General features: G+C 47.4%; 2 protein-coding genes across 4 annotated transcripts in view; one reads left to right on the forward strand and one right to left on the reverse strand.

Annotated features, from left to right (window-relative positions):
- Positions 1–1,608: 1,608 nt before the first annotated feature.
- MGST2 (microsomal glutathione S-transferase 2) lies at positions 1,609–24,179 on the forward strand. Of its 2 annotated transcripts, XM_053911636.2 has the most exons (6): positions 1,609–1,813; positions 6,108–6,207; positions 8,484–8,554; positions 13,329–13,410; positions 13,895–14,065; positions 22,250–24,179. In XM_053911636.2, the coding sequence occupies exons 1-5, from the start codon at positions 1,756–1,758 to the stop codon at positions 14,022–14,024; spliced, it is 441 nt and encodes a 146-aa protein (XP_053767611.1). In that variant the 5' UTR covers positions 1,609–1,755; the 3' UTR covers positions 14,025–14,065; positions 22,250–24,179. The 2 variants fall into 2 exon arrangements, with proteins under 2 accessions (XP_053767611.1, XP_024424676.2); XM_024568908.4 differs by lacking the exon at positions 22,250–24,179 and having other exon boundaries at positions 1,611–1,813; positions 13,895–14,124.
- MAML3 (mastermind like transcriptional coactivator 3) overlaps positions 18,201–25,445 on the reverse strand; it is a 363,464-nt gene continuing 356,219 nt past the window's right edge. For both annotated transcript variants that reach the window (XM_045202491.2, XM_024568820.3), the window contains exon 5: positions 18,201–21,825. In XM_045202491.2, the coding sequence (XP_045058426.2) occupies positions 20,828–21,825 (998 nt within the window). In that variant the 3' untranslated portion in view covers positions 18,201–20,827. The remainder of the gene's footprint in view (positions 21,826–25,445) is intronic.

Genomic DNA, 25,445 nt, shown 5'->3' on the forward strand with positions numbered 1-25,445 from the left:
CCGAAGGCCAGAACCACTCAGTCAAGTACACGAGAAAGTCTGGGCGTGGCCTTGCACTTCAAGGATTCGTCTTCTTGCCTAGTTTCAGTCTTCCGTGGTTTCAAGGACAAATCAGAGCAGGGGACCTGCAGAGACCAACGGGGCATTGTGAGAAGGCCTGCTTTACAGGTATTCACACATCGATTTTGACATTCTGCATTCCCTCTTGTTAAAAACAAGGTAACAGGCCCCCAATGGAGTCACTTATGCTGAGCACCCAGACCAGACTTAATTATGGCTTTGGCTCTCCCAGTGTGGGATGTCACACCAGTCAGGCAGGAAGTGCCTCAGCAGCACTAGGCAGGTAACCGGCCTGGTAACCCCCTGCCAGCCCCTAAGGGAAAGTGACTTTGCAATAACTAGGTTGCTTTTATCTGGTCTGACTTCCTTGCTCCTGCTCCTTCTGCTTATGCAAGTCTTTCATTTTCTACAGCTCCTCAGAGCTCCTTTCTGTCTGCTGGATGGCGTTTTGCCCCATTCACGAATGGCTGAACGAAGCCAATAAGATCTTCAAAATTTACTCAGTTGAGTATCATTTTTTAATACTATAAGTGAGGAGGTCTCCCTCTAAGTGAGCTGAGACAAGGAAGGGACCCCAACTTTGTTTTGCATCTTTAAAGAGCAAAACTCGTTGACAGAGGTTCGCAGCGCCGACGAATGGGCTCCCAGGGGCCCCCAGCTGCGGAAGGACCCGCTCTGCACCTGGGTGGTGTGGGGCGCTGCTCCCACGGTGTTGGGGCCCTAAACCAGCTCACGCACTGTGTCTCCCGCCGGGGTCAGCTTGGAATACTGCTCCACTTCTTTCCTCTCGGGCTTCTCCCTTATCACAGTTTATAACCTAGTGGTACAAACTTGCAGTTATGAAATCCGTTAAGTCAGGGGTTGCAACGTGCAATACGGTGACTGTAGGTAACTATGCGGTGTCGTATGTTTGAAAGTTGTATCACAAGGGAAAACTGTAAAACTCTGGGAGGTAATGAATGTTAACTATATTTATTGGGGTGATCATTTTGTAATAGGTACGAATGTTGAATCAGGTTCAGACCTGAAATGAATACAGTGTTTTATGTTAGTCATATCTCCAAAACAAACAAACAAACAAACCCCACAACAAACCACCTGTGGTCGCCGTGATCAGGGCAGTGGCCGGGTGACTCGGGGGAGCTGGGCACTGGGAGAGGGCCCGGATGGGGTGTGCTGGACCCGGGTTCAAGGTCTGGATCTGCTATTTACTGGGGACTAGAGTTGGGATCTTTTAAAATTAGATAAGCATTTAAATCTCAATGGGATTAAAGAAATGCTTTTCTATCTTTTATTTTTCCATACACAGGAGGTGAGAAAGGTCTCAGCGAGGCCTTGGAGCTGTGGGGAAGGGGGCGGGAGGGGAAACTTTTACTGCGAGTGCTTTTGCTGGAGGCGAATTGGGCAGCGGGGGAGGGCAGGAGGGGGGCGGGTGGGCAAGCCTTGCTCAAGAAGCTACTCCCCCGCCAGAGGAAGAGCTGTGACTGGCAGCCCCAGACCTGCCTGCTCTCCTGATTCCTGTTCCCTGTTCCTGTTCCAGAGCGAAGGTCACTCGGCCGCTGGGATCATCTGTTTTTTTTTTTTTCTTCCTTCGCTGGCTTTGCTTGCCTTATAAGAAAGGCCGCGAAAGTGCCTGTGTTATCTTCCTCTTATTTCTGCAACTAGTTCCGTGAAGCAGAAGGCTCCCTGGGAAAGATGGCTGAGAATTCGATCTTGCTGGCTGCTGTGTCTGTCCTCTCCGTCTGTCAGCAAGGTAGGAGTCGGGGCAGTGTGTGCACGCGCGCGTGTGGCCGAGGGAAGGGAGGGCCGGCATTGGGGTTTCATGCTTACTTGCTAGTGGCCCTGTGTGCTCGGAAGACAGGAGGACTGTGGTCTGCTCAGGGTCGTCGGCACCTCCCTTCTTCCCTGGGGACCGGCAGAGAGTTGGACCATTGCGGGTGTTAATTCCCACCTGTGGTTCCAACTCTCAGCCTGGCTCAGTGAGCATTAGGAGTGTGCTAACCTGGGGGGAGTGGACTCTAAACATTAATTACAAGTGTTCCAAAGGTAACGTTGTGCCTGCCTGTGAACTCTGGCTGTGCTTTCTAAAACTCTGATCTTTTAATTAATGCGTTGTCTTAAATAAACTGCTTCAGGCAGGTATGATTCTCAGGTTAAAAAAAAATCTCCGCAGAAATATGAGCTTTGGATTAAGTACCGAATTCTGAATTTTAAAGCCCCTTCCCACCAGGATTATTCCATATCTCGGGTGCCTGGCTATGGAAACAGAGGGCTTTTTCTCCACGGGGACACGTTTGCTTAGTTTGTGGTGTGTTCCCTGCGAAACAGGGAAGAGAGTCCGAGCGCGGGTGGGCAAGACTTCACACCAAGTGCACACATTTCCTCCTCTCTCCACGTGTGTTTGTGCCCCGAAGCGGGCAGGGGCGTGCACTGCACGGAGGCCTCGCCGCGGAGGGCAGAGTCCAGCCTGCACCCATCCCCAGTGTCTTGCCCAGCCAGTCTGTTCGTGGGTTTATGAAAATATCACACCTTAAGACACACGATTTGAGGTTTGAGTCCCAGCCATTTCCGGAGTAGAGCAGGGTGTTTATGACCGACCCCACGGAAGCACAGCCACCTGCGGGACCCCTAGTCTCTGTGCCGCAGAGAGCACAGGGGCCGGGCCCCGGGTGCACCTGGCTGGCAGAGCCTGTGCCATCCTCCTGGGGAGGCTTCTGTGGCTGGTGGGGGCTAGGGACGGTGTGAACTGTGATCGAGCAGCTGGCGGGGTGACACGGGTGAGAGTGGGCAGACCGGAGGGGAGGCTGGGCCAGTGGTGATTGGGGGTGGACATGGAATGTTTGATGAAGGGGGGAGGGGGGAGAGAGAGAGAGAGAGAGAGAGAAAGGACTGTATTTTGCTGTGTATAATGCGCACCATTTTGCCCACATTTTTGAGGGAAAAATAAAGATGTGCGTTATACATGGGTGTAATGATTACATACCATGGGTATAATAATCCCGTGTATAATGCGCACAGAAATGTGGGTGTGCATTGTACATGGCAAAACCCACTAGTTGGCACTAAGACCCAGAATTTGCTGCTTCTACAGGAGTCTGGGGGTTATGGAGTCAGAGTACCATGGGTCACGGTGGGAGCAGCTCAGGTTTTAAAGATAATCTTGAATCTGTCCGGTTCATTCACTTACCCGTCGGGCGTCCCTGGCCAGGATCCTATGCCCTTCAGTGTCCTTATCAGAAAGGGTGAAACAGGACACTGGGCAGGGAAAATGCCCACCAGCGTGCCTGGCCCAGGGTAGCCACTCCCGTGGGGTCAGCCCCATCCTTGCTGCTTCCCTGCAGGAAGGAATTCTGCTGGAGGAGAGTGGTCCCGGGTGGAGCTGCACCTGGGGGAGGGGAGCAGGGAGCAGGGTCTCCCTCACCATCCCTAGCAGACGTGACCCTCTGGAGAAAGCTAGGGAGAGAAGCAAGACAGGCAAAGCAAAAGGAGACAATTCTCAAGTCATGGTCATCAACTCATAAGAAGGAAAATAAAATTGAAGCTCTCCAGTAAAAGGGGTGAAATAGCCTTTCCGTCCTCATCCTATTGTCCCAGCGGGAGCTATGGTCTCGCTGAGGCACCTGAGCTGAGAGAACAAAGAGGGGCTTCCACCCTTTGAGGCTTCACTGGCCCCACTGCATCCTCTTTCCTGGGGCTGGGGGTGGCGGGTGGCCGGCACTGTGCAACATCAGCTATGAAGCATTTCTCTGTAAACTATTGCCGCATCCCAATGTTTGGGGGGACAAACCTTAGCAAACGCACTATTTCTCTATGAACTGTTGCCGTACCCAAGGCAGGGCTGGCCATGTGCAATGCGCAGCCTGGAGGAAGACTTGCAAAGCCTCCGCTTCTCCCAGCCTCCCTCCGAATCTGCAGGTTCTTGCACCATTGCTAAAGCATAATCTTGGAGCACACATCGCAGCAACGGTGAGAGCCGAACGGCCTAGGCCCAATCGCCCCCTCGGTGGACAGATCTCCTTTTTGGCTCCCATGAGCCACTGGCCTCTTCAGACTTATGCTGCCTTGAAAGGCTTTCTTCTGAAGATTTTATTTATTTATTTTTAGAGAGAGGGGAAGGGAGGGAAAAAGAGAAGGGGAGAGACATCGATCTGTTGCCTCTTGTACACGCCCTGACTGGGGACTGAAACTTCAACCCAGGCAGGTGCCCTGACTGGGAACCAACTGGCACCTGTTGGCTTTGCAGGACGACGCCCAGCAAACTGAGCCACACCTGTCGGGGCTCCCGGTTTCCTTGTCTTCCCTCTGCTGTCTCAGGCTTCAGTGATGTGACTGTAGTCTGAATGGGAATAACTTCAGTAGTGACCCTTTACACCCTGAGACGTTCAGCTCCAGCTTTTAAACCCCACACAACAGTTTCTTAGTAGCAAAGGGGGGTCAAGGGGAAGGGAAGTGGCCTGGTGTGAGAGCCCCTCCTAAACCAGGGCCACTGTTGACCCACCTCTTGTTGGAAAGGAAAGAGAGCATCATGCTTCGGGAGGAAACACACCACCCCTGACTCCCTAACGATGAGCAACCGAACCTACAAGCTGGGTGTGGAAAAGGAAACCCTTGTTAAAACATTAGCAAGTAGAAAACAGATACTGAAAACTGAAATAAGGGAGACCAGAATATCATTGCGGAGAACTGGTAAGAAATTGAAACTGGAAGAAACAATCCGAAGGACCATAATAGACCCCAGAACTTAATTATGGGGTAAACAGAGGGACGCGGGGCAGGAACTGAGAACTACTGAAATGGAGTGAGGCTCCCAGAATCAGCCATAAGAAGCGTGGGCGCTTGAGAATCTACTGCACCTTCCAGGCAGCAAATGAAGAGCTAAGTCATAATCATTTATAATAAGGAAACTGAGTCGGGCAGGGAGCCATCATCCGCAGTTTTCTTGGAATGCCCCCCACCCCCGCCCTGTGCCCCCCTCACCCCTGTCCCACTTCTGGCCCTCCTCAGCTCCAGGCAGCCAGTGATCTGCTCCCTGTCACTATCGGCTCACTTGCATTTTTGAGAATTTAATATGAATGGAATTATATAGTGTTAGCCTTTTACTTGGTGTTGCTTCTTCCACTCAGCATTGTTATTTTGAGATCCATCCATGTCGTTCCCTGTAGCAATAGCTCACTCCTTTTACTGTTGAGTGTATCCTATTGAATTTATACACACAGATGCCACCATTTGTTATCCACTCTCTTCTTGACAGACATTGGTGTCAGCCAGGGTTCTCCAGAGAAACAAAGTGCAGACTTGGTGTATATCCACACACACACTTGCTCCGTATTTATTTTAAGAAATCGGTTCATGCAATTGTGGGGGCTGGCAAGTCTGTCATTTGCAGGGTGGGCTGCAAGGCTGGAGATTCCAGCAGGAGATGATTTGCTGTCTTTGAGTCTGAAGGCAGTGTGGAGGCAGAACTCCTTCCTCTTTGAGGACCTCATTCTTTTCTCGTAATGCCTTCAACTGATTGGATGAGGCCCACCCACAGGAAGGAGTGTAATCTGCTTTACTCAAAGCCTCCTGATGCAAATGTTAATCGCATCTAACAAATACCTTCACAGAGGCACCTACACTGATGAGTAACCAAACAACTGAGCACTGGGGTTTAGCTTAGTTGAGACATAAAATTAACCATCAGAGTTGTTCCTAATTTGAGGCAATTATAAATAAAGCTGCCGTGAACACCCATGTACAAATCTTTGTAAGGACATACCTGAGAGTGGAAGGGCCAAATCCTGTAGTCTATGGGTGCCTGGCTGAACACCCCTTCCAAGGGGTTTGGTAAGTAATTGTGCCGCTTTACATTCCCACCAGCAGTGGGTAAGAGTCCCAGTTGCTCCTCTCTCCTCACTTGTCTGTCGTTTTAAGTTGGCATGACCTGTCTCTTTAATTTTAGACATTTTAATAGGTATGTAGTGGTATCTAATTGTTGTTTAAATATGCATTTTATTAATGAATAATAATGTGTCAGATTGTTAACATTAAGTCCCCTTTACTCGCAGGTTATTTTGCTGTGCAGGTAGGAAAAGCAAGATTAAAATACAAAGTCACGCCCCCGGCAGTCTATGGGTCCCCCGAGTTTGAGAGAGTATTTCGTGCACAGTGAGTAATGCCTCTTCTACCAGTCAGGGGTCTGGGCCGGCCACACGCTCACACTTTTAATTTATTTATTCATTTGTTTGTTTGTTTATTATTGTTGTTGTTCAGTTACAGTGCCCCAATTTTCCCCCATTGCTCTCGCCTGCCCTGCCCACCCCCCACTCCCACAGACAATCCCCACCCTGCTGTCTATCCCCATTGGTCCTTTCTTTACATATGTTAATTCACACACTTCTGATGGAGGTGGGAGAGATGTATAGAGAAGAGATAACCACTCTTCCTGGCCAGAACCCTACTCAGGGTGCTTGAAGCTTGAGGTCCCAGTGCCTCAAGTGTCTACCCGCCTTTATTACAGATTTGGAGGCTGCATTTACAAGGAGGCTGGGTCTTTGGAAGGACTGCCCTGTCTCTGAGCAGGGCAGTTTGCTCCAAGACCCCTCTGTGAGTTTGGCATCCTCAAGCTGAATCAGTTACGCTGTCAGTTTTCTGTCTTTATTGCCTCCTCTCCGTTCCAAAACAGAGGTGGCTTGGTACTATCCTCTGCCCAGGAGCCTCAGATCGGAAAACTGTAAGGATGAGAAAGCTGTTATTAAACCTGTGTTCCTTACGTTTTTGGTCACTTTGTTTTTACAAAGCCTAACTAGCCCAAGTTACCAGCCCAGGGCCCCTTCTGCAAAGTCCCCATTCAATTCCTCTTCCTTTCCTACGGGGAGGGCCCTTGAGATAATTCTCTCTAGAGTTTTGCAGAATACTTTTGCCAGAATATCTTTTTTTTTTAATTGTGAAAATAGCAACTGTAATTTCAGTAAGGGTCATTCCTTTATGATATTGTTTGGCTTAGAAACTTCTATCTAGTCTAACTGGAGCACCTCGATCCCTTTAGATTAAAAGCTTTTTATAAATCTGAAAAGTAGACCCAAGTTATAAATTGATCTTGCTGCAATTTAAATACATTTCCTCTGGTTGTATCCACTGGAAGTGAGGAGTAGCTGTTGACCTCACTCTTCATATACTTGAGAACCATGATTAAGTGTCTTTCATTGTCTATATTTTGAGACTAGTTAGTACTAGTTCTTTAGCTGCCTTTCTCCAATCATTAAAATTTCGGTCATTATTTTTAGACTAAAATTTTTCATTTTATTTCTAAGCCTGGAGCCTAGAAGTATGCGTAGTATTCTAACAAGGGTTTCGTTCATGGTTCCGAGTAAGAGCGGAATCGTCTCTTCCTTAGTTTTTGTTAATGTACCCTTCTTTGCTTCGTGCTAAATTGTTCAGTTCCTGTTCCAGAATTAACCTGCCACGAGGCCCAAGTAAACCCAGTCGCCACAAATCTGAGTACTCTCTAGTAATATTGCCTTCTTCTTGCGCTAGTGTAGTTCTGTAAGGTTTTTGCCGTTCGCTAGGTTTTTCTAGTCATCTTTGAATTCTACTTCTGAAATTTAGAAATTAAAATTAGTGACCTTATTGCCTATCTAAAAACTACAGAGAAAAGGAAAATCTACATAGATGGTACTTTTTCAAATATTCTGCCATACTAGGATTATAGAAATGGGGGTCACCGAATTTTGTATAAGTACAAAAAAGTGCAAGGAGAGAGACAGTAAACTGCCCTCCACGGTTTTCACACGTGCCCATCTGGCACATGAGCTGAGAGCACAGGATGCCCCTACCCACTGAGTTACAAAGGGCGAGGACCTCCTGGATGAGAGAGGGGCTGCGTGGTGAGTCCGTCCACCTCCAGCATCCTGTCCCATACACCTCTGACCGGGGCCTTAAAACGTTCATCCTCTGTTAAATGCGAATGAAATGTGCTCATTCATTTACTTCGAGAGCTTTCAGGGAAATTATGTAAAGACCATTTAATGTGCTGAGTGACTTAAGTGGAAGGCGATGGCTACGAGGGAATTGGGGGAAGAAATCCATTCAATATGATTTGAGTTATTTTTCTGGGTTCTTTAGATAAGATACCGAATACTTTTTAGGCTGAGAATGATGACTGCCCCTTGGTCTTTCTTTGGGAAAAGAGCTCTGATTCAGTTCTACTTCCGGAAACTTACCCGTGGGACAGTGGTCCCTGGCCCTGCCCTGAGGTGTGAACAGTGTTTGGGTTGCACCTCAAAAGACTCATTTTATATATAAGGATCTTTTAAGCTCTTTCTGTAAGTTCTTACATTGTTTTTGTAAAAAAAGAATGGACATCTTACTTCTAGAGTAAAACTCAATACTTTGGAATAGGGTTTTCTCATAAAGTAACTTGTGTCTTTATTTTTTTCCTGCAGACAAAACTGTGTGGAGTTTTACCCCATATTCTTACTTACACTGTGGATGGCTGGATGGTATTTCAACCAAGGTAATTTAAAAACCCAGTCGACTCGGTGCCAACGAAGACCATGGTTCTCAGAGCTCGTGGTTAGGAGTACACACGCAACCACACATCTGTGAACCTCGGAAATTGTTTTGAACAAAAGAAGCAATGTCTCTGTTCATCGAAGAGCACCGTGCTGCAGAGAGTCTAACTTTGCTTCATTCTAATTTAACTCGCTGATTTTTTAAAATTATCTTTTATTGATTGTGGACTGGCTGTGACCACTGACCACCACCCAGCGTCCCACACTCCCTCAGGCAATCCCCCCAACCATTGTTCATGCCCATGGGTCATGCATGTAAGTTCTTTGGCTACTGTGTTTCCTATACTGTACTTTATATCCCCCTGGCTCTTCTGTAACTACCTATTTGTACTTCTTAATCCCCTCACCTCTTCACCCATTCCCCATACCTCCTCCCATCTGGCAATCCAGTAACTAACTTCTTTTCTCTTGCTTTTAAGACACTCTCTTTATCTTTAACCTTTGGCCTTTTAATATAAATGATGTGTCTTGGAGTGGGCCTCTTTGCATCGGTCATAACTGAGACTTTCTGCGCTTCCTGGACTTGCACGTCTATTTCCTTCACCAAATTAGGGAAGTTTTCTTTCACTATTTTTTTCAGGTAGATTTCCAATTTCTTGCTCTTTCTCTTGTCCTTCTGGCACCCCTATGAGGTGAATGTTGGACTTCTTAAAGTTGTTCCAGAGGCTGTTTATACTATCCTCATTTTTTTTGGATTCTTGTTGTTCTACACGGTGGTTTTTCCTTCCTTATGTTCCAAATCATTGATTTGGTTCTCGGCTTCATCCAGTCTACTGTTGTTTCCCTGTAAATTGTTCTTTATTTAAGTTAGTGTATCCTTCATTTCTGACTGGGTCTTTTTTATGCTGCTGAGGTCCTCACTAAATTCCTTGAGCATCCTTATAAACAGTGTTTTGAACTCTGCTTCTGAGAGATTGCTTATCTCCATTTCATTTAGCTCTTTGTCTGGAGTTTTGATTCATTCTTTCATTTGGGCCATGTTTCTTTGTCTCCTCATTTTGGAAGCCTCCCTGTGTTTGTTTCTCTGTATTAGGTAGAGCTGCTTTGACTCCGTGTCTTGGTAGTGTGGCCTAATGTAGTAGGTGTCCGTAGGGTCCAGTGGCACAGCCTCCCCAATCACCTCGAGGTGAGCCCTTTGTGTGGGCTGAGTACACCTTCATGTTTTAGTTGATTCTTGGTGGTTGTTGGCAGACCAATGGGAGGGATTTACCCAGGTCAGTCAGCTGCAAGGGCTGGCTGTGATCACTTACCACCTACTTCCACCCTCTGTGGAGGATCAGCTGTGCAGGGGCAGGGTAGTGGTGCTCCAGTTTGGTCTGTAGCTGTCCACTGGGTATGCTGGCCCTAGGGTTTCCCAGGTGGCACAGGCCAAGGGTAGCGCCCACCTGTGTTCTGCCCAGGGCACCCTGCCTGAGCTGTAAAGCAATCTGAGATGGCTGTTACTTGTGCTGGGCTTGGAGATTCCCAGGTGAGGCCAAGCTGTGACTCCAATCTGGCTGCTGCTAGGGCTCACTGAAGCCAGCTGTTGCTTGTTTGGTAGGATTTGGGAGCCAAAACCAGCCATTGCTATGGAACAGCAGCTTGGCTGGGCCTGTAAATTGGGTGGGGAGGAGCCTTGGTGGGTCTTCAAGGTCAGTCACACAGTGTTCGCCAGGTTGATGGAGCCTCTGATATGGCTCCAGACTACCAGCTCTGTGGGGAGGAGGGCTCGGAGAAAGGACAATGACTACTGCTCACTCGGACGCCAGACGCTGCAGTCTATTTGCCACTGGTGGCCTTCAAGCTGCCGCCCCAGTGCTGGAGCTCGGAGGGAGTGAGTCTAAGTAGGTGAGTCCGTGTGTGGGTTCCCCAAGAGGAACTGCTTAGGACTGCAGAATCCTCCTCCACCAACTCAATCCCTGCTGGTTTTTGCAGCCAGAAGTTATGGGGACTTATCTTCCTGGCACTGGAATCCTGGGCTGGGGGCCTGGTGTGGGTCTGGGACTCCTCGCGCCCAAGATATCCCTCCCAAAGTTTTATCCATGTGGGTGTGGGAGCAACCTGCTGTGCATCCGCACCCCTCCCACCAGTCTGCATGGATGTGGTTTCTTAAATCCCGTAGTTGTCAGACTTCCATTCAACTTGACTTCTGACTTTCCTGAGTGATGGTTGTTCTACATTTTAGTTGTAATTTTGATGTGGTTGTGTGAAGAGGTGAGCCATGTCTGCCTACGCTGCCATCTTGACCAGAAGCCTCAATAATTTTTTAAAAAGTTGAAACAAACTATATGTTTGCCTTCAAATCTAATATTCTAAATTCTAGTGTATCTATAGGAACAGAACATAGGATTAACAACGCACCCTATTATTATAGCTAATGTTTACTGAGCACTTACTATGTGCCAGGTACTCTTAAGTTTTATACACATATTATCTCATATATAGGATTTACAGGATTAAAAACATTCCTGTGAGGTAGGTTCTATAATTAATTCCTGCTTTCCAGATAAAGAAACTGAAGTACAGAGAGGTTAAGTAATTTGTCCAACTTCACAGTCACCAGTGTAGGAGAAAATTAGCTTCCAAGTACAGAGAAGGGTCTATTGGATTTTTTTTTTCCCTTCAGGAAGGAGTTTAATTAACAATCTTCTACAGCATAATTTTTTTTCTATTGGAATTTGACCCAACAACCCATGAACCTTTTATTGAGAGTTCCCAAGGATGTAGTGCTGTTGTTTTGTACGTTAACAACCCTACAAATGCGTACTTTCTCTTTGACTGGGGTATCCTGGGCCAGCTGAGGGCTTTACCCCAGCTCTGCCCAGCCCTTGGAGGTCAGACCAGCACCAGCTGCCTTAGCTGGAGAAATTCAATCCCTTTTGCTTCCCAATAACTCTGCCTCGTTTGGGTTTGCCCTGAGCTTGCTAAGACTTAAATAGACCCAAATCCTGCTGCTTTCAAAGGCAGCCCTATCATCTTCTTCTTGTAATTTTCACTGTCAACTGAGGAATTTCAGATCAAATGTCCTTTGGAGAGAGACTTAACTTTATCCCAACTCACATTTTTGTCCCTTGAGGGCACGGATGAAGGCCTCGTGCTTGTCAGGTGAGGCCACATTAACCACTGAGAAGAAAAGTGCCTTTTGATAATGAGACTCAGTCTCTGCCTTTGGATCTCACTGCCTGTCAGGGAAGGCCTTCTCAGGTGTCTTCCTGTCGTAAGTTTCTCTTGTTTCTTTCTCATCCAAAGTCAGTTGCCTATTAACTGTCCCCTGGACAGTTCCCACTGGCTTTCTGGGAGTCACTCATTGGAGGGGGAGTTTTACCCTGTAGCATGCTCCACATTGCTCCACTCCCTCGGACACCTTGCTTGGTGGGGGTGGGGGGGACGGTGGGGGAGCCCTCCTTGCTGCCCTTCAGGCCCCAACGCTAATGCTGTCCCCTCAGAATGGAAAACCAAAGGCGCCTCCCCCACTTCCGCTGTCCCCTCCCTCATCTCTTCCACCATGCCTTCCAGCCTGTCATTTTCTTCTCACGTTTCTCTTTGTTTGTTGTCTGTCTTTGCTGATAAACTCCACAAATGCAGGGAGCTTGTATCTACTCCCCTGCTAACTCCAATCCCTAGAATAACACCTGGCAGGTAGTAGAAACTAAAGAAAATGTTTGCACCTGTGCGGAGCCGAGGATGAGAGAGGGCTCCTCACATGGGGGAGTTTTGACATTTTTCCATTGGACGGGATGGCAGAACATCACACTATGCTCTATATTACTTTTAGGCAAAACTTATTTTTAAAGAAATCCAAACATCTTAAGTGTATGAGTCAATGAATTTTGACAAGTGTCTACACCTGTGGGACTCGAATCCCTATCAAGTTAGAGAACTTGGCGGCCCCCCTGGAACAGTTCCCTGTGTCCTTCCCCGTCAACTCCTCTCAGAAGCAGATGCTGCTCTGATTGTTTTCATCCTAGTTTAGCTTTGCCCATTCTGGAACTTTCCATCATTGGAATCATACCGTATGTGCTCTTGGGTAATGCTCCATTCCCTCAGCAACACGTTTTTGCAATTCCCCATGTTTCTTTTCAGTGCCGAGTGCTATTCCATTGCACGGTTACCACAGTTCGGTTACCCAGTCTCCTGTCAATATGCTTCTGGGGCCATTTCCAGTTTGGGGTTATTATGAATAATGTCTGCAATGGATGTTCTGTACAAGTCTTTTTAAAGGCATTCATTTTTACAGAGCTTTCATTTCTCTCGGGTAAATACCTAGGAATGAAGCTGCTGGGTCAAAAGTATGTTTGGTTTTATAAGAAACTACCAGACCTTTTCCCCAAGTGGCTGTGCTGTTTTGCTTTCCCACCCACAATGGATGAGGATTCCAACATTACCGACATTTGCATGGTCAGTCTTTTTATGTCTGACACATTCTGGTGTGCACCGGCTTCATCTCGTCGTTTTAATCACACTTTGCTGGTATTAAATGATGTTGAATAATGTGGAAAAAAATTTTCATGTGCTTATTGGTACATTTGTTTATCTTCCTGTGTGAATTCTCTATTGAATATTTTGCCCAATGAAAAAATTAACTTGTTTTTCTACTGAACGGCCACCAGGGTTCTCTGTGGGTTCTGGACACAGGTCTTTGTCAGACGTACGTTTTGTAAGCTTTTCCTCAGTCTTCACACCACATTTCGGGAGACTGCCCTCACATTCTGTATCTTCTCTATTTTTTTCCTATAGTTTTTGCTTCTTGTCTGGGTCTGGTATACATATATGCCCGTTACCAGTATTTCTGGGGATATTCAGAAGCTGCTAAAAAAAGGTAAGGAGAACCCATGAGTTGATGTTTGGGTGAAAAGTAGCAGATGGAGTCTGAATTAGTTTCCTGTTCCCGAGAGTGTTAACAGCACCGATGGCTGTGATTGCAAAGGTGACCTTTGTGGTGTGAGGCCACCATCTCCCCGAAGCCCGTACACAATTAGGCTTGAGACAGGGAAGTTCCAGTATAAAAGTGTGCACTGAGTGTGCACTCTTTGACCATCACACTTTCAATCCCTGCAGAAATTTTGCACTCTGTCCAAAGAGTTACCAAGGAAATAATCCTGCCCAGCTTTAAATCCTTTGAAGGGTCAAAGGAGATAATTGACCTTTGTGACTGGGCATCCTCTTTGATTTATGTGATGAACCAAAATTTTCAAATGGCAAAAACATGGACATTCTGGGCAGTGTCAACCATGAGCAGCGACCCCAGGATGCCCCAGCTTCACCGCTGCTCGTCATGTCCCTCCCTCATCTCTGCTCTGCAGGATCACTGGCTTCCGGTTGAGCCTGGGGATTTTGGCCTTGCTGACCGTCCTCGGCACCTTGGGGATTGCAGACAGCTTTCTGGATGAGTACCTGGACCTCAATATCGCCCAGAAACTGAGGCACTTCTGATTCTGCCCCTCCACCCCCCTTTGCTCAAATGCTTGCAGAAGGTATTTTCACGCTGGAGGTTATATAGTATCACTTGTTCCATTAAAACAAACTAAAAGTATTTATTTTGTTTTTCTTGAAATGGATTTGTAGAAGAACATCCTTTAAAGATTTTATTTATTTGTTTTTTTTAGACAGAGGGAAAGGGAGGGAAAAAGAGAAGGAGAGAAACATTGATTGGCTGCTTCTCACATGCCCCCTAGGGGGACCTGGCCTATAACCCAGGCTTGTTCCTGGGCTGGGAATCGAACCAATGACCTTTCAGTTCACAGACAGGTGCTCAGTCCACTGAGCCACACCAGCCAGGGCAGAAGTACACCCTTTAGAGAGTAGATTTCCTGTTTAAGAACTGAAGTTTGCACTGAGAGGGTATAGCGGGATCATCAGTGAATGTGGGCTGAGCCTGACTGTCCCGTGGGAAGTGAGCCACCTGACCCGTGTGTAAGGCTTTCTGTGGCCATCGCCTGCCTCTGACACTTTTGCTCTCTCCGTGGAAGGTTCCAGATAGATGCTGATAGGCTGCTGAGCCCCCTTGGTTGATGGCAGGAAAGCAACAGCTAGATTAGCCAGAGAAGAGAGTTACCAACTAATCGCACAAAATGAATCTGGCTGTGAAAATGAACTTCATAAAAAAAAATTAAAAAAGATATATTATTTTCAAGGAACCATTCAGAGACCTGTGCTTGCCCTGGCAGGGGAAGGGGTGGGTCATGGTCACAACTGGAGGACCTGGGCTGGGTTCGGATGCACTTCCTGTCTCACGTGGGTCTTGGGCCAGTGGCTGTTGTGATCCTATGTACAGCCACTGGCTGGCACAGTTGCAAATGGCCTTCACTTCCCTCATCTCTAAAATGGGAATAAGTCCACCTCACAGAACTCAGGGACCTTAGGGAAATGGAATTATGAGCATATAACCTCACATCAGGGGAATGTCCCTTTTTCCAAAGAAACTTGGACGCCTTGAATCTCATGTGGATATCTACAAGAACTGTTTGTTTATTGGGTCTTCCCTTTTTTTGTGGGTTCAAGCTGGGGATAACAGAAAAAGAAATGAGGGCACTGAAACCACCAGTGCTTCCAGAATAGGAGGGGAGAAGACAATGGCAACCTCTTGCACGCCAAATACTAGTACTAAATGTCCCAAAGCACGCTGAGAACGTTTTGGTCTGGGAACAGGGCTACCTGGATACAAGCCCTGTTGCCCCTCTTCTGCAGTCAGGCTCCCTGGCAAACACCTCCTCCGAGGAAGCGAAGCAGCACAGAGGGCGGGCTCCAGGGGCAGGCCACGCCCCCTGGCTCAGTCCTGTCCTGGCTCTGCTGTGGTCCTGCCTCAGTGTCCTCGCAGATAAAATGGGGCTAATGCTTTCAAATGAGCTGATTCTGTGGTCTTTCTATGTTTTGGCATTCTGATCAGTTATGGTGACTTGCGACATTTTTAATTGTTTTATACGCTGAAGACAAGGAAGAGAGGGAGTATAAATGTTGACCCCAGAGCACAATTACTACATAATCATAGCCTTCAGAAGTCGGGGAAAAGGCAACTGTTCAAATCTTACATTTGGGGATTTTTAAACAACTTCTGTTTTGCATCTAAATGGAAACTGTTTAGATTATAAACACACACAGGGTTCGGTTGAACGCATGCAAAGGGAAGCTGGGTGTACCACGATACTGAGCTTGGTGTCTTCAGACATCTGAACTCCAGAATTTACTTCCTTTGTTCTAATTCTATTGTCACCAAGGCAACCTCTTCATCATTTTAATTCCTACAGATTTGACTACAGGGAGCAAACACACTGGCTGCAGAGATGGGAATTTCTGATCTCTCTGACAGTTACAAATGTATCTTTTGCCTATTAGTAAATTGGCTGATTTTATTTTTAGAAATCAGGTTTATTGCTTCCAGAAGTCAATGGTATGAAAAAGGGGTGGAGAGGACCTTTTCTGCCTTAAAAGAGTCTTAAAAGAGGCATGGAAACCAAATGGTGATACAGGATCCTCGGTCACATCCTGGTTAGAATAACACAGCTATGGGAGACAGCGGGGAGGCAATTGGGACGATTTGCATTCGGAGTGCGAGGGAGGTGCTCTCAGGGAATGAATATTAGTTACCTTAGGTGGGATCCCAGGCAGTGAGGCCTGGGGATGGAACGTCCTAACTCTTTGGAGCTGCGAGCTGAGAGGTGGCAGCTGAACTGGCTAGAGGGTGGAGCACTTTGAAAATGGTTCCGTAAACTAAGCATGTGATCTGGCAAAGTGTTGACAATTTTTGAGTTCCTAAGTGTATTTATTTTCTGTGTTTATAATTTTTTCTTGAAAATGCTCATTACAAAATGCTTAAAAAGTGAAGCCAAGCTAAATCCTGTAAGCAGGTAGCTCTGAAGGCTGTGTGCTTGATATGGGAGCTGAGGGATCCATGGAGCCACAGCACTGGTCAGTCCTGGCCCAGCCACCATCCTGGGCGAGGCAGGGGCACGTGAGCCCCACATGTGTGGATGCTGCTGTGATTACCTCCACCTGCTGCATGAAACGAGACCCGTGTCAGTGGTAGCTGGTCCAGAAACCGCCAGAATGGAAATCTAATGTCCTTAGAACTTAAAACCAAAAGGAAAAGAGATTAGAGGAGAAAACTAATGAGAAAAGAAGAGGGACAAATGAAAAAGAAAACAGAAAGATAGAGGACTGGTTGTACCACAGGTTTTTTTCCTCCCCACTTTTCTTTGCAGGCTTGGAGGTGGGTGGTGTTTTTTTCCTCCCCAACAAAGTCATTTGTAAGGGGAAGTGTCAGGTTATTTGTTCTTCACCTTTATTTCCCTCCATTGTTTCTGGAAAAGACTGGTCAGAAATGGCTGAAATGGCTCATCCAGTGCTTCTGAATGTTCCTTAGTTTTCAGGAACAAACTACATCTTTCTCACTGGGTGAGAAGATGCCCGCTGACTTCCTGGATAGAGGTTATGCCCTCCCTTCGTCTTCCCTCACCACCCACTTAGGGCACTGGGATTTTTATAAAGGTCACTACGGTTACATATTAAAAAAATCACTTTAAGGGAGACACGTATTCCATTTGTCTGGTGCAGAACACATTTTCGCGTAAATCAAAGGTGTGGTTTTAATCATTCGGGACATTCAGCCCTTCTCAGAGCTGCATGCTTGTGTTTCTGCTGTCAGCCTCCCCGCACCTCACCCCGATTCAGTTCAGTTTTGACCTCATGCTACCCAGTGTCACAGGGTGTGATTTGCCAGCCAGTGTGGAACTGTGGTCCACCGTGGGTGGGACTGGCCTCCTCTTCCACGGTTAAGTCCGTGCTCTCTTGGTTTGTATGTATTACACATCGCCATTGTTTTGGATCAATTTTTGACTCTCATAAAGGGGCCTTAGGTCAGGTCTTCTCGAAGCAAAGGGGTGGAGTCACATGTGTGGGAATGGTTCACAACGAGCTCCCAGGATGGGAAACAGAAAGGGAGTGGCAGAGACAGGGCAGAGAAGGGCAAGAAGCCCAGCAAAGGGCAACTTCAGGCAAAGTCCCGGCCACTGCTGGATCCTGCAGGGGAAGGGTCTCTCACCCTCCTGCACCAGGGAAGAGGGGCCTGTCTAAGCACTTTAACTCTTTGTGGCTGGATGCAGGCTAAGCCAGGCCCCGGCCCAGTGAGGCTGGAAGAAGTGAGGCTCGTGTGTGTGTGTGTGTGTGTGTGTGTGTGGATAGGGTCCTCTCCAGGGGAGCTGAAACCTCTTTGTTACTCCCCCTGCCCCAGTATATTCCTTTAGTTTTCTTACCTTTTTTAAAATTAACATTTTACTGTCATTTTCCCAAGTCTTCTGAATGAACCAGGTGGGTATGAATTGCTACGGTGCTGAATGCACAGCCGGACTTCAGTCCCTTCCTTTCAAAGTTGGCTTCCTCTGTCCCCTCTGCCACATCCCCTCGTGCAAATTGAGAACATTTTAGTTGTGTGGTTGAATTAAAAAGGCTGTGAATGATGGATTGCCCTCTACCGCTACATAAATGTTTATTAAATAATGATACCAAAACTTTGAGATCAGAACCGCAGTGAATCAATTAAAACCCAGGCATAATATATGTGCTTAATTAAGGTTGGGGATCCAGTGACAGTCCAACAATAAACTAGACTTTGGGTTGACTCAGATAACAATCTTTTATTTGTTTTTTTTTTCTTTAAAAGTAGTATGTCAACATCACTTCATTTCTACATTTAAGAGTTCTGTACATTTCTTAAAAGGAAATAAGCAATGCTCAATGTACAAAGTAAAAAGAGAAAACTAGAAAAATCTGAATAAAATGGAGCAAGTTGCCATAGGTCATACAGTACAAATTAGTAATTAGATGTCATCTGAAGTGCAATACCACTGCTGTGATGATGAGTTAAGGAATGAAATAAAAATACTCTATTTTAAACAAACAGTATATATATATTTATATGTATATATTTTTTACAGATAGTAGACCCAGTGATATCTGCCGTATTGTAAAAACTTATTTACAAATAACTTCTTTAGACATTACATATACATCAGCACCGTAGTAAAAACAAAACAAAACAACGTTATTAAAATCTACCTCTCTATTTAGTTGGTCCCAGGACTGAGCATTTGGAGGAAGCTTTTAAAAGGTAACAGAGCCACTCTCCCAGCAGCCACCTCTCGCTTCTCATCGTTGCTTCTATATTTACTTCCTGTACCTTTCAGAAAAAGGTAATTATCTATTCTGTCTTGTTTGCTTACTTTTCTTTTCTTTTTTTGGTTTTCATCTGTTTCCCCTCAGGAGTTTCCCTGGCAGCTCCTCTCCCCCGTGCAGGGTGCTCACAGTCACCCTACTAACACCTCTTTCCAGAGAGAGCGCGGCCCCTCCTGGGCTCTTGGCCGCCTGGCCACCTCTATCTCCTTCTGGCTCCTTGCTCACTAGATCTGTAACCTGTGGACCTGGTGAGCAAGTCAAGGCAGTGTTCGCCCACCTGCCACCCCTGTATCCTCTGCCCTCAGCCTTCCATTTGAACCCCCTTTCTCAGGGCCGTCCCCCAGGGCAGCCCATCCAGTTCCCCACGGTCCCCAGGCTGGGCTCTGGTGTGGCGAGTTGCCTGTGATTGCCCGAAAGGGAGCCAGCCTTTTGGACATGGAGGGAGGGTGGGAGGAGAAAAGCACACGTCACTCTCACTCACGTAGGACAGTAATGGTGCCACATGGCCTCTGAAGCAGGATGGTGGGAGGGGAGGCAGGACATACAGGTAAGTCCTTGTAAAAAAAAAAAAAAGAGGCCTCACGACCATGGAGCTTGTCGATGCCTCGGGCAGACTTCAGTCAGGGAGAGTTGAGTGAATCACAACAGAGAACAACTGTACAGGACTTTTGAAGTGGATTGATTTGCCCGTGTGGAAGGAACCGTTTCTTCCTCCTTTTTGTCATCAAAATGTGTAAGGTGGAGTAATTGATTTTTCAGCGCCTCATCTCTCAGGGGTTTAGCTTTGTCTTCCCAGTGAGTAAGGGCAAGGCTGATTTTAGAGCATCACCCCTGGGTTTTCCCCAAAGGGAGCCCGAGCGGGCGACCTCCAGGCTGGCCCTCCCTGGGTACACTGTTAGTGTCGGACGTGGCGTGTGTAAACCCACCATTGAGCACTGGAGCAGCCTGCTCGGTTCCAGGCAGAGACTGTCTCCACCCAGCTCCACACGTGGTAGAGAGGGAACACTCCAGTGTCGCCTTGGCATTGCAGGCATTGTCTAAATTCTTCTTGCATTTATTTCGACGCTGCCCAGGCTCCCTAGAGACAAAAGCTTTATTTCTTCTTGGAATCCATCTATGATGAGAAGCAAGGATGCTGGGATGGACACAAGGAGGGACGAAGGCAGGGGTGGGGCAGAAGGTAGCCATGCGGGGTGGCACGCAGCATCCACCAGGGTCTCCCCACCCCGTGGTGTGGGAAGTGGATGGGAACTGCCTTGATGTGCCACCGTCTTACTGGGCTCCCAGGAGGCTCCATCCCAACTGCGTGGGGCGATGGCCACCATGGCCACCATGGTCACCCGCAGAGGGATGCCCCAGGGCTGTAGGACAGACCCTCCTCCTAGCTCCCTTGGCTTTCCTTGTGAGGCAGCCAACAGCATGCCTCTGACATTCCTGAGGGCCATCGCAGGGCGGGAGACAGGCCTGTAGGATCCTGGGTAGTCTCCCTGCAACATCCCGCTGTTCTTCACGCCCGCCTTCCACATCCTGTCACAGGTCTTGAAGCCTGACATCTTTCTAGTCAGAGCTCAGCACGTTTCTGACCTGTGCTCTTGGCCTGCACAACCACCTAGCAGGCTCTGTGGGGCTCCCCTGCCCGAGGCTCCGTCTTGTCTCGTGTGTCGCCAAAGCTGCAGTTTCCACACCTGGGCCAGGAGGGGCTGAAGGATGCCCTGCTTTGGGCAGCAGCTGGTTGGGGCTGGGGCAGCTCTTGCTGGGCCACGTGATTGACCACAGGGTGTGCCTAGCAGGGGCTCAGGTCTTTCTTCCCCACCTGCCTCTGCTGTGTCTCCCTGTCTTGCAGCAGGGATCTGCACGGTGTTCTGTCTTGACTGTGGTGTGAAAATCAGGTGAAATGAGGCCTCATGGGGCTGCCAATTGGCACCTGGATCTTCCACTCTCAGCCCGCTGCAGTTTTGCTCAGTTTACGTGGGTCAAAAAAACAAAAAACAAGGATGGGTCCACATCCTGTTTGTTTTCCCATGGTATGCTTTCACCACTAGAGCTGTGGCTCGTGGGGCCCCGCTTGACTAGGGGTTCCCAAACAACTCATCGAGCTCCTGCATCCACTCATCCCCTGGCCCACCTTTGATGATGGAGTCCACGAGGTCTGCGCTGTCCGAGAGGCCAGGGAAGGAAGCCCCAGCTGCTTCGCCGCTGTAGCTGTAGGACATGTCCTGAGGGGTGTTCCGCTCATAGGGCTGGCTCTGGCCGCCTGGAGCAAAGCTGCCACTGGGCATCTGCTGCTGGGCTGGGGGCTGGCCGAACGTGGGCATGCCGGGGACGCCCTGGCTTAGGCCAGACATGACCATCGGCCTGGCCTGGCTGGTCCCTTGCTGCCCCGGGAGCGGTGGCATCATTTGCCGACCCATGGCAGCCGGGTTGAGGGTCCTCACTGCACCAGTGTTAGCGTCCATGACCTGGTTCAGTCCCTGTGGGAAGTGTTGTTTGGTCAGCCTTGGCTGGCCGGCTTGAAGTGAGTAGCTGGCGCCATTGCTGAATGACGCTAATTCTCCACTAGTCCTCCCAGGCATCCCCTGTAAGCTCCTCTGCTGCCAGCTCTGGGCTCCCTGCTGGACCGTTCCCATAATGCTCTGCAGCCGCGGTGGGCCCTGGGGCCTCGGCAAGGCCTGGCCCACCGGCCCTTTCATCTGCTGGTGCTGCTGGCTCATGGCTGAGTTCACCAGCATGTTCTGACCAAACCCGCTCACCATCCCAACCCCTTGCCCAGAGGCAGGCTGCCGTGGCCCCTGGGCTGGGTTGTGTGTGATGCTCATGCCACTTTGGTTTGGGTGCTGCAACATATGGGCCATTCCTGGGCTCACGCTGTACATTCCTGGCTGGCTGGTCGGTGTGGTGTTGTAAGGCGCCAGTCCCATCTCTGACTGGGCAGCGGCTGTGGCCATTGTCCCTGGGTTCTGAGAGGGTCCCATTCCCATCATGCTTGCATTCTGTGCCATCAACCGTGACGACCGCATGCTCTGGAGGGCTGCCTGGCTTCGCGCGGCTGCTATCTCCTGCGGAGAACCTGAGGGGAGAAAGGACATAAACCACTCACTCTTCTGGGTACACGAGGTACTGGGACAAGGTACTGGGATTGTCTTTGGGAGTGACAGGATTCTTTTATATAAAAGGATCTACTCTGATAACAAATTCCGAATAACAGCAATTATTTTTTTCTGCTTGTAACAGACGCTGATTGTGAAAAGCTTGGATAATATTAATAAGCACAAAGAAGAAGATTGGTCACCCAAGTCCCTCCCTTCCAAAGGTGACCATGGTTATGGTTCATATATAAACAGACACATATCAACTGAGATCCTATGTGCACACGCTTTTGTAGTTACCTTTTCACCTGATGTTATTTTTGTTCACATTTCAGAAGCAAATTATTTTTCATATTTCTTGATGTGATGCCATCCTCAACCAATTAGATACCCTTTTTCTTGCAGGTGAGAGGACACTCACCTCCTGGGTTGAATTCAGAAGAAATGGCAATCCCTGTGCATACTCTGTTTGTGAAGGGGACCGCGGTTCAGCAGGGAATGCTGTCAGTGAAGACCGTTAGGACACGACATTCCCTGAAGACTTGAGTAGGATTTGAGAGGTTAAAGGCCATTGCTTCTGCTAAGAAGCTACTTCGACAGATTGAGTGTTTGTTTGGACCCACTCCGTAGATTTCTACATGCTCCAGTCTCTAAGTCATAACATAACGGTGTGTGCCACTGGCTGGCTCCCTGAGCTAGAAAAAGAAAGCATCCTGCTACTTGCCACTTGGCAGTGAACTTTATGGCTTTCTCCAGGGAATCCACTCTTTGAAATCAGCAGTGAGTACAGCTCTCAGCCGACCACTAAGTGAGTTTTAACGATGCCGTTTAAAAGTTGGCCAGAGTATGAATGTGCCAAGTCACTCCACTCTGATCAGGCATTTGAGTGAGTCCTCCTTCCCGTGTTCCCAGGAAATCTCCAAACCAGCCAGGAGAAGAGCAAAGTCACCCTTCGAAACCCAGTCAAGGCTGGCAGGGACGAGGAGGAGCCACGATGGATTTTTCTATGTCCCAGCTAATGATTAACTCTATGAGACAAAGAAAAATAGTTTCTTTTCCTGGCCATTTAAAAAAAGATGCAGCCTGGGAGCCAATCGATGCTATAAGCAAATTTGACCCTCCCTGGAACTGAGATGAGAAACCAGATGAGAACAGTGTAACCTCGTTAAGCCTGGCACCTTGGCAGATACCTGAAGTGTGTTTTTGTCTTCCTGATGGGGGCATTGATTTCTGGGCAGCAAATATGTCTCCATATATTATTTCTTCCTTTAAGAAAGAAAATCATGGGAATTTTGATTATGATTTAAGTTTCTGAGGCTCAAGATCAATACCATTCTGCATTGAAAAATGACATGGGGAAGGCGGAAAGTTCCAGGGCTGATCCTTAGAAATGTTTCCTTTTTTTTTTTGTTTTGAGCTTAATTACATCTAAGTGATTTTAAAAAAAATCAAAAGTTCCTGATTAAATACTGGATGGGAGTATATAGTGTAACTTGTAATCTTGTTATGAGGTTTTGTGACCTTAACGGCGAAATTTGTATTGACTGCTCGGCCAATCCGATCAACTGTGGTGAAATGAGGTTTGAGTTATTTATTTAAAAATTGAAGGGAAAAATATTGCTGACTCAGAAACTGATCAGATAGACCCAGATTACACACACAGGCTGTGGGGCTGCTGGAAACAGAGGACGACGACTTTATTATTATGGGAAATTTTGTCGTGTGCAGGTAATGGACATGTTGAGGGCCTGGGTATCTTCTGGCCTGTTTCTGAATTAGAGGGCAGAAATGCTGCGATGCCTTTGAAGAGGTATTAAAAGATTAGTCCAAGCCAACCTTTATTTTTACTTAGATAAATGGCTGTGCTCTCTAGGTGTAAATCTTACGGAAAAAGGCATTTTAAAATCAGCATTCAGCATCATATTTTCAAGGATAACAAAAAGCATTTTATTAATCTAGTTTTTTTGCCATCGGTAATTTCAAATAAACATAGGAAAAAATTCAAATGCATCCAAAGAATTAACTTGCCTTGATCTGATTACTACATATGTTAAACAACAGACTACTTTTTCTCCTTTCTTGTTTTTATCTAAAACAGATAATATTGTGAGACACTGTAGTCAAATTAATTTTCTTGTCCACTGGTTAACATCACAAAGTCATAGACAATCTTCCATATTCTTACAGAGGATAATACGAAATTTTTTTCTAAAAGGGTCTATGTTCTATTTTCACTCACAGATGCCTGCATTTGTGAAAAATAAGCATTTCCTCCCAGGCACGTAACATTGCCCAGAGACACAGAGCTCAGTAAGAGAAGGACAGTCATTGAGACCTTTGACATGTGTAGGTTCTCACGCACGCTCCTCCTACCAGACCTTCTCTCCAAGGACACGAGTCTCATCTATCCATTTGCTATTTTCCCAGATAGATAACATTGCGATATCTAGGGTGTTAGTAAATAGATGAAAACACTGAAAATAGTAAAAAAAAATACATACATACTTTAGCTCAGGAGCACACTGGTTGTTTAGCTTAAGTGTAGCTCAATTTTTAGGTTTATTACCTGTGCTCTGAGGTTTTAGAACAATTCAAAGAGTAGAACTTTTAGATTGGAAACAAAGCATTCAGAATAATTCATAATACAGAGGAATCGTTAAATTTTGGTGTGTCCCTTTATTCCAGAAAATAACAAATGAGTTATGACCCTGGAAGACCCAATGGACACAATGCTGAGTTTCTCAGATTTTGTGTTTTTAATTAGTTTATGATATGAAGCTCCAGTTCTCAAAGCGAGGTCCTTCCGCCAGCAGTGGCAGCTCCTGGGAGCCTGTTAAGATGTGAATTCTCAGGTCCCACCAGAGACCTCGTGAATGAGCAACTCCAAGGGGCGGTGGGCCATCTGTGTTTTACAGGCTCTGCTGGGGATTCCCATGCAGGCGAAGTGTGGGAACTACGGGAACAGAGGAGGGCGCTGTGTCTGCGACAAAGGCTACCCGTGCAGCAACGACTATTTCCCACTCCTCGCCCACGACCAAGTGAGAGACAGTTCTTCAAAGAACACTGGCGCTGCTGTCATGCACAGAACACCTGTGGGCAGCCCAGTTTCTCCTGTCCTTCTCTGGGTCACATGGAAGGGAGTGGTAGCCACTCAGGTGTCAGCGTGCTCCTGGGCCGTCTGCAGTGGGACCCGGCACCCACGTGCACGTTTACAGCAGGAACAAGAGTTCCCCTATCATGAAACACTCTGAGAGGGTCTTCCCTACTGTGCTGCACTTAAAACATGTTGGCTGTGGCTTGTTGCATTGTGTTCATAACCCATATGAGTGTTGTCATCCAAAGACCGAAAGATGTTACCCTAGGTCACATTTCCCCACAGTCTACGGAGGGCTGTAGCGCTTGTGAAATGTTACATATTTTCACATATGCGTATTTCTGCACACGGCACCTCATGGCTCCTGACAGATTTGCAGAGGGATGAGCAACTGTGAGACGTTAGGGTGCTTTGAGCTAGGTCCTACGAAAAGAGGAGGGGATGGGAACTGGGATTTCTACCGTTAGGGGACCCCCGGAGCTTCCCTGTGAATAGGCTGGGAAGGGT

The sequence above is a fragment of the Desmodus rotundus genome, chromosome 9, assembly GCF_022682495.2.
Source record: "Desmodus rotundus isolate HL8 chromosome 9, HLdesRot8A.1, whole genome shotgun sequence".
NCBI lineage: Eukaryota > Metazoa > Chordata > Mammalia > Chiroptera > Phyllostomidae > Desmodus > Desmodus rotundus.

What these genes read in the sequence shown, in the direction of transcription:
- MGST2 (XM_053911636.2), top strand. Translation starts at nt 1,756, where the DNA reads ATGGCTGAGAATTCGATCTTGCTGGCTGCTGTGTCTGTCCTCTCCGTC. An exon ending in GAGAGAGTATTTCGTGCACA is followed by an intron (nt 6,208 to 8,483) that starts GTGAGTAATGCC and finishes TTTTTCCTGCAG; the next exon opens with ACAAAACTGTGTGGAGTTTT. An exon ending in TCAGAAGCTGCTAAAAAAAG is followed by an intron (nt 13,411 to 13,894) that starts GTAAGGAGAACC and finishes TCTGCTCTGCAG; the next exon opens with GATCACTGGCTTCCGGTTGA.